The sequence below is a fragment of the Anopheles stephensi genome, chromosome 2 (genome assembly GCF_013141755.1).
Source record: "Anopheles stephensi strain Indian chromosome 2, UCI_ANSTEP_V1.0, whole genome shotgun sequence".
NCBI classification, from domain to species: domain Eukaryota; kingdom Metazoa; phylum Arthropoda; class Insecta; order Diptera; family Culicidae; genus Anopheles; species Anopheles stephensi.
In genome coordinates, this window is record NC_050202.1 from 12,719,120 (window position 1) to 12,730,763 (window position 11,644).

General features: G+C 41.4%; 1 protein-coding gene across 1 annotated transcript; it reads left to right on the plus strand.

Moving 5' to 3' along the window:
• Positions 1 to 3,202: 3,202 nt before the first annotated feature.
• On the plus strand, positions 3,203 to 8,481 carry LOC118504076 (sodium-dependent nutrient amino acid transporter 1-like). Its single transcript, XM_036038138.1, has 4 exons — positions 3,203 to 4,448; positions 6,228 to 6,456; positions 6,520 to 7,526; positions 7,611 to 8,481. The coding sequence occupies exons 1-4, from the start codon at positions 4,076 to 4,078 to the stop codon at positions 7,871 to 7,873; spliced, it is 1,872 nt and encodes a 623-aa protein (XP_035894031.1). The 5' UTR covers positions 3,203 to 4,075; the 3' UTR covers positions 7,874 to 8,481.
• The last annotated feature ends 3,163 nt before the right edge of the window (positions 8,482 to 11,644 follow it).

The window sequence follows — 11,644 nt, forward strand, 5'->3', positions numbered from 1 at the left end:
AAAAATAAAATAAAAGAGATAAAAATAAATCTAAGAATAAAGAATATGGAACAAATCCAATGATTTGGACCCTCACATAATAAAAAGGCTCGTTAATTACAGAATAAAAACATTCAAATATTATTAAGAAATGTAAAAGATAAAACTCTGTGCGACAAATCATATAAAGAAAACAATATTTTAAAAATAGTAGCTCCTATGAAAAATAAGATAAGAAAAAAACAATAATAGAACTTGATAATAGCATTGTTTCATTTTTGTTTTGTTATATAAATTAAATTAAATTATTTAATTTAAAATTAAAATAAAGCATTAATTTAACCTAATGTAAATGGTGGATTACTTTCCACCGGATATGGCTAACCCGATGACTCAAGTATATGAACTCGAATGCGCTGATTATAAACCACAATTTCTCTTCACCATGACACGACATTTCGCGCAGATTGCGTCTGTTAGATAAAGATTAGCTTTAACCAAAAAAAAAACGAGCAAACCATTCCGTAGAACTTTTACTGCTCTCGAGACAAGATAGCAAATCATGGCATGGGTGTAAATAATATTGACTCGTCGCTTGCGCCTTTTACCAGCACCACGTGACCGGCGTGTGATCTGGGGGATGTGAAGTTGTTTGCCAGAACCAGGATACGCTTCGGACCGGGGCGTCGATTGTGTAAGATCGAAATCGCACCTTCGCGTACGCGCATTCAGCCTTTATTTTTATCCGAAGGTTTGTAATTACACTTCAATAACACGGTAATATAGTAAGACTCGAGCCCGAACACATGGCGCCGCGAACCCGAACTTTGGCGGGATGCGCCCCTCCGAGTTGAGTAAAATGGCGCAAGAGCAAGGAAAAAAAAACTCCCCAAAAACAAACAGTCCACCCAATAGGGCTGCTTCTGGGAAGAGGTGCGTTATCTGTGCCGATGATATATCAATTAAATCGTAAACTATGACATGAGTAGGGCGAAATGCATCCAGCGGGCGTCAGTTTTGTTTTTCGCCCCCGGTGTCGGTGGTAAGCGATATCGGGCAGGAAATTGTAGCCCATAACAAATTATGACACCACTTGGGGAGAGTCCTCAGTTTTTCAGTGTTTTGTTTTGCTTTTGATGCCACAAACTGTTGACGGTTAGTGGGACAGAGGGTTCTATTATTTGCCTACGAGGGTTCGCCGCACACACGCCACCGAGCCGGCTCTATCTGGATCTAGATCCGGCCTTCCAAGGAACCTGGAATCTGAAGAAACATTGCATTTCGCGAGCAAATATTTATATGGGTCCTCGTGCGCAGTGCATATTGCTATCGTAGCTGGAGCACGTGAACTGGCGGATCGTTCCTGCCTTTGCTGATAAGCATTCTCCCGCAGGAGTTACCCTGGTTGCATAATAAGATCAAGCATGATAGAGTTTAAAATTCTCATTCCTTTAGCTGCTCACCCTTTTCGGTATAAAGTAGCGATTTACGTCAAACAGTCGTTAAAATTTCGAAATTAGTAGGATTTGGGTTCCACGGATCTCTAGTCCACCCAAAAAAAAAATGCGGAATTTGTCCAGCGAAGGTGAAACAGAGGCTGGTGCTAAACAGCGTTCAAACTCGCGCAGACAAGCAAGACACAGTTGAAGAGAGGGGGAGGAATCACGCGAGCAGGTTTTAGGGGAATTTAATACACTTAATGGTCGATGAGATCAGGGCCTTTTGTAGTTTGATTGCCAATACGAGAAGAACAGCAAAAAACTACAGTCGAGCAAACTGAAAATGTTCATTTGTCGTGAGTTGCCAATTTGCTGTTCGAAGTTGCAATTTGTTTTGATGGAAATAGTTTCAAAAAAAGGTATCTTGATGCTAAAAATAAAAAGAGTGAAGCTATAAAACTATTCGCAAAATGATAACAAGTAAAACAAAAATACAGCATGATTTATTGAAATACAAAACTGAAAAACAATTTGTAAAACATATAACAAGCTAAAGAAAGATTGTATACGATGAGAAAATAAACATCATAAAATGAGAAACAAAAAGGACTGAATAATAAACGAAAAAGTATGTAAAAAATAAATAAAAAATAAGAATGAGCGAAAAAAAACAAGAATAAGAATGATTATAAGTTATTGCAAAATTGATAACAAGGACGCTCATATGTACAAAAAATAATAAAAAAGCAAAAACTTATCAAATAAAATCAGATAAAAATGAAACAAATGGCAAAGGATACAAAAATAATAGTTATAAAAAGCATAAAACGAGAAACAAAAATTATATTTAAAAAAAATCAAAATAAACAAAAGAAAAGTAAATCAAAACAACAAATAATATAAGATGTAAAACCAAGAAAATATTTTCACGCCTTCAGAAAAAATCGATATTTTTATATAAAATAAAAAATATTAAACGAACACAAAAAAATAATCAAAATTTTGTTTAAATCACAAAAAATAGTAACAAAACTTATGCAAATCTTTACTGAACAAAGGATCTCTTAAAACAAAACAGAACCCAGATTAAATTGTAACCCTAAACAAAACAGAACAAAAGGAAGTCAAAATGTAAAACAAGGAAATAATCAACACGTCAGCTGAAGTAGATCAATGATTCAACAAAATCGAAAGTATGCCCCGCAAACTAACACGCTTTAATTTTCCGCCACTTTAATGCGTTGCCTCGCCCGGTGAAGGCATTATAAAGTCAAATCTACACAACTTGTTGAAGTGTGCAATTTTTGTGTTGTGCCTGCGTGACGTGTGTCTTGGTACAACTTTAACTACACCAAGAACAATGTGTGCAAATATAATTCGCTACACAAAAAAAATAAACGTATTCTTGGTCGAGGCTTTTTTACGTAAGCGAAACTCTACTTTGGGCACTTCTTTGACCAATGTCGCCCGGCAGCCTTAAAACCAGCCCATCAAACGGACGCTCCCTTAACGGTGTGTGATGCGTTTTTGCTAAGATTGCTAATAGAATTCCCCGCGCACTCAAGTTTTGGGACTTTGAATTTTTATATCTCACTATGATTGGAGCCACCGCGCTCAGACACACACACACGGGAAGTTTGATGCTTAAAGAATATGGACGAGTGAAGTACAACGAAAAAATCCCCCTTAAAGCAACCGATCGCCCCTTCCCATTCGGGCGCCTCAACCAGGGAGAGTTTAATCGTTTCACCTGTGTGTGCGGCGGCGACCCGCCGAGCAGAGCAAGGCAGACCGTCGGTCCGGCTGATTAGAATCGAGACGAGCACTGGCAGGCTCGATGGCTATAAACTAATTGCCGCCGACATCGGAACACCTCACTAGCAAACGAGCGCTCAAGTCGAGCGGACACGCGCAGCAGCTCAGTTCCCGGGGTTCGACTGCTGAGATTGTTCGTCGGATCGGTGGTGTGTATGTGTGAAAGTGCTACCTGCGCTGAGTACCAAAAAAGAAAGAGAAATTAAAGACAGTTTGGAGACAAGCCACCAAAATTGTGACAAGGAAGTGAGCTACACTGGGCTACTAAGGTAGTACTCCGAGATCGCGCACAGTGTCTAAGAAGTGATCATCGACCGCAATTCCAACTCGGTTAAGGTGTCAGCGATCCTCGGAACCGTCGAGCCTCAAATGCGTACCAGTGATTGATCATCGTGTGTGTGTGAGTGTACCTCGATGGCGCTGTCCTTCGTACGGTACTAGAGTATCCTTGAGAAGTGTCTGTTTTTCGCCACGCTTCAGCGCGCCCCATCGTGTGCCGAATCGTGGAGTTGCAATCAGACAAAACAACCGCAACTAACCGCTGCCGATCGTGCCTCGACCGTGATAGTATAATTTAGACCCGGCCAGTGAACGTGGACGGTGGATCTGTTGGTGCATTAATTTCTTACCAAGAAGACGAAACAAAAAAACCAACACGAATGCCCTTCTCCATAGCGAATGTGGTGCTTAGTGGTAAAAATTGTACATTTTAATTGTGTCCCGGTGGACACACACATACACACAGAGAGAGGCACCCGTAGTTCGCTCGACCGCTTAACGACCCTGCCGCGTACAGAAGGGTAGGAGAATTGATTTTCCAACCAGCAAACAGTGTCACCACAATGTCCGGTGCGGATAATCCTGGCTTCGTAGCGTCCGATGATGCTGGGCTGCCGGTTGCAGACCAGCCACAGAATGGCATCAAACCACCGCCGGTAGCGTTGGACAAGCTCGAGAAACCACCGGCCGTTGAGCGTGAAAAATGGGACAAGGGCGTAGAGTTCCTGATGTCCTGCATTGCACTGTCGGTCGGGCTCGGCAACGTGTGGAAGTTTCCGTCGACCGCGTTCCGTAACGGTGGTGGTGCGTTCGTTATCCCGTACCTGATTGTGCTGCTCGTGGTGGGACGTCCCATCTACTACCTGGAGATGGTGATGGGCCAGTTCTCGAGCCGTGGCAGCGTCAAGGTGTACGATGTGTCGCCCATCATGCGAGGTAAGAAAGGTGTTGACTTTTTAGTGGGGATTAGAAGAAAGCGGATGGCATCCAGAACATGCGCCTTTGCACAGCTGAATTACAGACGGGGGATTTACAGCAACCGAACAAACTGCGTCTTTATAGAAAGTGTGTTAAAGGAATGCGCTTTTTTTTTTACGAAAGTCATTTAGAACGGGAATGTGGCGTTGTAAAGTGCCGGAAAATTGGCGTCATTATCCCACACGCCAGCGGTTTACTTCCTTTCTCCGGCTAAATGCACTTTATTGTGGGTATTTTTTTTTCAATTGTAGTTTAATTGAATGAAATTGATGCGCCATTGTACTTACTATCACTCTAGCTGTGTTTTGTTTGACTCATAGGAGGCTCATAGGAAATCGAGTGTTTTTATAATGTGGACCAGCTAGATTTTGCAAATATTTCCTATAAGATTCTTTTAAGCTCTCCAAAATTTTGATTTCACTATAATATGTGTGATAATGTAAATTTGATATAAATATTTTTATACTTAACAACGTTATGATGAAAAATATTTCGGAAAAGTGTATTATATTTTTTGTCATACTTAATGTAATTTTACAAAACTTATCGTACAATTTTTGTAGGATTTAATTATCCTATTCTTAAATTTGAAACATTTTTTAATGGACTTGTTAACATTGAAATAAATTTGAGTTTTGCGTTCAGCAGAATAGAAGTTGAAGCCCTTAACACTGCGAATCCGTCGATAGGACCAGAGGTCCTCAAATTGAGCTTCTTCTTTTTCTCTGGCATTACAACCATTAGAGGTCCAGAGGCCTGCCATTTAGAGCTTCCCATTACTTGATTTAACCCGTAACTGGATAGTCAGTCCTGCGCACGGGGAGGCGGTCTGGATGAGACTTGATCACCGTTCCTGGATCGAGCTTCTAAGATGCTTAATTCTCAAAGTCCCCAGAACCGCACTACTATTTAAGGGCCCTTTGAAAGCTTTTGATCCTAAGCATCTACCTAGTTTGCTTACACAATGATCCTACTCCTGTAACCAAGTACACTCATACAAAAGCTAAAATCACTTTATTTTAACTAAAAAATAGTATAAAAATGATAGAAAACATAATTCCCATACTAGTTCTCACAGACGAAGCTGAAACAATATAGCTTAACAAGCATTCATTTTTTTCTTGCGATTATGAGCAGGTGGGAGTGTATTTATAATTTATTCCATTGATGTTAGATTACATTGAGAATGATAGACACTCCGTTACTTAACCTTTGAACCTCGTTTTACATGAAAAAACAGTCAGACATGATAATCAATAGGTTCATTTGTTCATCGGCATTACCAATATGGGTCATGCATTTATATGGCAAAAATGCTCTAGAATCGACGAGCGTCAAAATAGCTCAGTTGGTAAAGCACAGAACTTTAACAAACCCCGATCTGCGTTCATATCTCGATTGAATCAAGGGATTGAAAAACCACTTAATTTCACTCTGAATTTGAGGAGTCTACAACCTGGACAAAAAATCGTGACCAGGAGGGAACAGTTTAGCTAAAATTTATGAGACAAATTTAAATCATACAATAAAGCAAAATGAGATCCATTTTTTTTAAATGCCTTCGCCACTTTCCTGCTATGGAATTTGCCGTAAAATCCCCGGTGTTTTTATGGACACAATTCATGTGTAACGCCAGTCACGACCACAGCCAACATTCCTACCGCCACAAATATTGACCACTCTTATCACCCCCTTCTCACGGGACCCGCTTTCACACCCGCCCGTGGTTTTCTGCAGGTATCGGTATCGCACAGATGGTATCGATTTGTGTGGTGATCGTGTACTACGCGGCAACGATTGCCACCGCCATCCGTTTCTTCATCGCCTCCTTTGAAAGCCCGCTACCGTGGGCCAGCTGCAACGTTGGCTGGACCGGCATCAACTGTGTCAACTCCTCCAACACCGGACCAACACCGGCCTTTAACAACTCGCTGCCGATAAAGACTTCCGCCGAGCTGTACTACACGTAAGTTCGTCCCGGGACGTAGTCGAAACATGTGTATACTTACCGTTGCTTGTACCATTCCAGACACTCCGTCACCGGTGAAGGACTGCTCGTCGAGGGTGAGTTCGGTGTGCCCGACTGGAAGTTGACGCTCTGTCTGCTGTTCATCTGGGTCGCGATGACGATCATGATGGTGAAGGGCATCCGTGGCTCGGGCAAGGTTGCCTACTTTCTGGCCCTCTTCCCGTACGTCGTGCTGATCTCGTTCGCGATTTATGCCTTCACGCTTGACGGTGCCGGCGACGGGTTGAAGTACTTCATCACGCCCGACTGGGATCAGCTGCTAAATGCGGACGTCTGGAAGGAAGCCGTCTCGCAGTGCTTTTTCTCACTGTCGATCTGCTTCGGCGGTGTGATTGCCTTCTCCTCGTACAACAACTTCAGCAACAACATCTACCGGGATGCGATGATCATTTCATGGTTGGACACGTTCACGTCCCTGCTCTCCGGTGCGCTAGTGTTTTCAATCATTGGACATTTGGGACATTTGACAAATGAAACGGACTACACGAAGGTGGTGAAACCGGGCAGTGGGCTGACGTTCATTACGTATCCCGATGCGCTGGCAAAGTTTGAGCACGTTCCCAACCTGTTTGCACTGCTCTTCTTCTTCATGCTGCTAACACTCGGCGTTGGAAGTTGTACCGGGCTGATTAACAGTGTTATGACGGCTCTGCAGGACAGCTCGCCGCGTCTGAAGTCCTGGAAAACGGTCGTCATAATTGGAGTGCTAGGGTTCGCCCTGGGATTGCTCTTCGTCACACCGTCCGGATCGAAGATGTTGGACTACTTTGACTACTACGGTGTGCAGTTTGTGACGCTAACGTCGGCCATCTTCGAGCTGTTTGCATTCTGCTGGCTGTACGGAATTCGGAAACTCACGCGAGACATTCAGTTCATGCTGAACCGGCGGACCGGATTCCTGTGGCGATTCTGCTGGAAGTTGCTGACGCCAGTGATGCTGATCGTGGTGCTTATTATTGGGCTGGTAAAGAGCCAACGGCCGCAGGGTATTGACGATGTATATCATGGTGAGTACCGAGATCCAAGCACCTTTACTTATCTTCCCAAACGGATCCTTATGGTATCTCTCTCTCTCTCTCTCTTGTCCACAGTACTTGGCTGGTGTATCTACGTAGGTGCACTGGTACCCATCCCGGTGTGGGCCTGGTTTGCCATCCGCAAACGCAACGAAACCACCCTCAAGAAGCGCATCATTGCCGCCAGCAAACCGCTCTCCGACTGGGGTCCGGAAAGTTTGGAAGTGCGCAAACGATACCTAGAGTTCTGCAGCAACTATCAGCCACTGGAGTCGCGCTGGGCCCGGTTACGGCGAGCATTGCACAAAAATGACAAAACCTATCGCGTGTCCGTTTAAGGCGACCGGACCTGGTCTACACTTACTTATACCATCACGGAAGCGTGCGTGAAGCTCCAGTAGCGTCAGTATTATACCAGGAACCTGCGTCACTGTTCTCTTCCGTTCCGACAGCTGATCCGACATCTTACTTCCACTCCCACCGACTCGCACCGATCGGCTGCTGGGGAGAGATTCCATTCTAAAAACCCTCAGTTCCGTTCAACGGCTGTACCTTCTAATTCAAGCAAACCGCTGTTGGAACGTTGTTTTAGGTGCCAATGACGTTCACATTCTACTATTGTTCTCACCATTCTCGTGCCTAGCCTGGTAATTAACCGTATCGTGGAGCGCAATGCCCCTCGGTGGGGAGAATCAAGATGCTCTAATACCTCAAGGAGATCAAGGCAGAAGGGACAGCGGACGGAACGGTTGAAAGGAAAAGTTGAGCTTCGCCACAGTGAAAAGCTGGGGTCTCCCGCAGAGTTTTTGGTAGCTTGTGATAGTATTTTAAATGACTTTTTATTGTGCCACTGGACAAAGTATATACGAAACAAAGCAGTTTGCTGCTCCTTAGTGTTTAGTGTTTATGACAGATTGAAAATAAATTATAATTAGTATCTAACCGTCGGCGTTTATCGTTCTATTTCTACTCGAAACGAATTTTCGCATCTAAATGTCCGGGAGAAAAGCGCATTGAACGAGGGTTCCCTAAACGAACCTAAAGAGCTGGAACGCAACAAGGTTCATCAAGGTTGAACACAGGTTGAACGAAGCTCGCGCAGTTCATCAATGCTGCACGTAGATGTTAATTGTTTTGATAGCTGCTGCCGACTTTGCAAGGTAATTATCATTCATGTTTTGCGAATGAACTGTACGGTGGAATTTCAAGGTAATGAGCAGGGTATGTGATTATAACTGTAACCCCTTTGGAAGGAATAGGTTAGACTCGTTTAGCTTAAATGATGCAAGAAAGAAATAAAAACTGTTACGAATGTCTAGAGGCTTGTCCAAATCGCAATGACACAAATAAAGGGTAAGCAGATTTATTCACACTAACACGAAAGTTTTCTGACTCAAAAAATAGAAAATGAAAATCTAACTTAAAAATATAAAGAAAAACAAACAAATAAAAAAAATTAAAAAAAGATATGTAAAGTGAAAAATCATAACGAATGAAAAGGAATATAATATGTAAAGAATAGAAGAAAATAGTAGAAAAAATATATAACTATTTCCAAAACAAATTACATTAGTAAAGGCTAACAAAAAACATAAAATAATAAACAAAAACAAAGAAGCAAGCAAGCATCCTAAAATACTGAAAGTAAGAAAGCAATAAGAAAAAAACAATAATAAAATGTATTATTAAATTAAATATTAAATTGAAAATCAAAATTCTAGTTTCATAGACAATTTATCAGAATTTTTTTTCTAAAAAGTTTGCCAATGTAAAATTAATTTTAAATTTCGACAACAATTATTGAAAATAGGTTTGAATCATCTTTAAAATACAAAGAAATAGATACAAATTATAATAGAAAATAGAAGTAGATAAAAAAGGTAATTTAAGTTAGAGAAATCCAATGCCAACCAAAAGCTTTAACACAGAAGTGGAAAAAAGCAAACAATCAAACCAAATTTACCAAAACACATAAAAAATGTAAAAAATTAAGAAATGATAAAGAGAAACACGAAACAATGTAATACCAGCGACAAACAGTCCAGTTTACCGTTTCACCTTGAAAAGGAAAATAAATCTATTTAAAGCCTGATCTATTTTTCTGTCTGATAAACAACTGTTTTTTGCTTATTTTCAATGCAGTTGATTCGCCATTGTGCACTAACTACCATCCTGAATAATCTTCTCCACAGCCCAAAATAATTCCCAAGCCACTCGGACACTAATTCACCATTAACTCGTCATTTCCCCGTACCGCACAGCGTCACAATTGCATCCAAAATGACTTCTCGTTATCGTAACTTCATATAAAAAAGCCCAACGGTAGCACACACATGGTAGCTGTTCGGAGGAACAGACTGTTCAGTGCGTTTGGTGGCTTTTTGCTTATGCCCGCGGGTGTAATTTGGCGCGTAATTTGATGTAGACTCGCACGCGCATTTTGTCCCACTGTCGGGGCTGCTGGGGCTCGATGCTGGCCATGACATTGACAGTGTCGAATGTGTCGAGTGCGAAGGTTGCTGGCAAATCTCATAACTGTCCGGCCCGGGTAAGTACACAACTGTTTAGACGGTTTAGACGATGGTTTTGTGCACCGTGTACGTGTGCATGTCAAACGTGTGCTGATTCTAGGCAACCGACGGTTGGAGCTATTTGGTTTGTTAATGTTTTACAAAACGGTCTAAACAACAGCTGATGGGCGATGGATCGACGATGGATGGATGAACGTGATTTTTTGTCGGTTCGCCGATGGGCAAGATGGTAGAACCAATGGATGGAATAAATGAGATAAAATGCGGCTCGGAAGGTGTGATGTTCTGTCAGGAGCATGTTTATGGAAGGTGTATCAGGCACTAAATAGAGTTCGAAATAGAATTTAACAATTTAGTATTGTTTAAACAATGCACGTGAACTCTTCAATCATGTTTGACAAACATATTCCCTGGGATTCTCGTAGAAGCATTACAATGTACCTGTTTATATTGATCCCACTAATGAGGTGCTAAATTTTATCACCTGTTAAATGAGAGGATCGGAGATAATCGTGTTAACTGTTACTTTACGAACCAGACGATAATAAAACTTTCTGTCGTTTATTAGGATGTTAAAAAACAGGTTGGTATTTGGTATACCGCTACTGATACAGCTGTTAATTAGTGGTGAACTTTTTTGTACTTTTTTGTGTTCTACTGTCTAACGCAATTTTACAAGCTTTTGGTTTTAAAACATAAATAAGAACTTAAAAATAAAAGTAACAGCGATGTATTAGTAGGTTCCTTAGGTTTTTTTTAACCGCGCGGTCTGGTGACCGAGGCGATAATGGCGCCGGTCTTCACACGGCAGGAGCGGGGTTCAAATCCCTTCTCAGACCACCTCCCCGTACGCCTACGCGATTACTTTGCTTACGGGTACACAGCAAGCCAGAAATGGCTTCTGTCCGAGACCTCTCGAAGAGTTGAAGGGCTTTAGTGCCAAGGAAGAAGAAGAAGCTTTTATTATTTTGAAGAGACGGCCGGGCTATACTACTGGCATTTTATTTTTTTTTTAAATTTAATTCGACCTTTACGAATTTCAAAAATCCAGCGGAGCAATAGAGCCATGTCAATATTCCCATCTATACCATATCATTGGATGATAAGTATCAGAAGATTTTTTTAACATCATAAACTAAAAATTAATTTATAATAATTGCTACCGATTCTAACATACTGAACTTTACATTAAATTTTCAAACAGATTTCAGTCTCACGAACTTTCTATAACAATTTCAAAATTTGTCCTTTTGGAGTTGTTGATAAAAATATATTAAATTATACTTTAAATATGAAGTTTTGGTTTTGTTTGTTATTATTTTCTAGAACACAACTTACAAAAGTTTTCATCATAAGTGCTTCACTCATAATTCTTCTTCATTCATGGCCTAAAGACCTCTTAGGTCATTCCTTTTATTTCTGGCTAACTAGACTTAATGACACTACATAATTGGATAGTCAGTGCTCACTATGGAGAAGGAGGCGGTCTAGATGAGACTTGAACATCGGTCCTGCCGTGTGAAGACAGGCGCCGCAGTCGCATCGAATACCGGTCTGACTCCTCACAAAATATTAAGT

Coding starts and splice junctions, on each gene's coding strand:
- LOC118504076 (XM_036038138.1), top strand. CDS start 4,076: ATGTCCGGTGCGGATAATCCTGGCTTCGTAGCGTCCGATGATGCTGGG. Junction 6,457..6,519: donor TCCGCCGAGCTGTACTACAC/GTAAGTTCGTCC, acceptor GTACCATTCCAG/ACACTCCGTCACCGGTGAAG. Junction 7,527..7,610: donor TATTGACGATGTATATCATG/GTGAGTACCGAG, acceptor TCTTGTCCACAG/TACTTGGCTGGTGTATCTAC.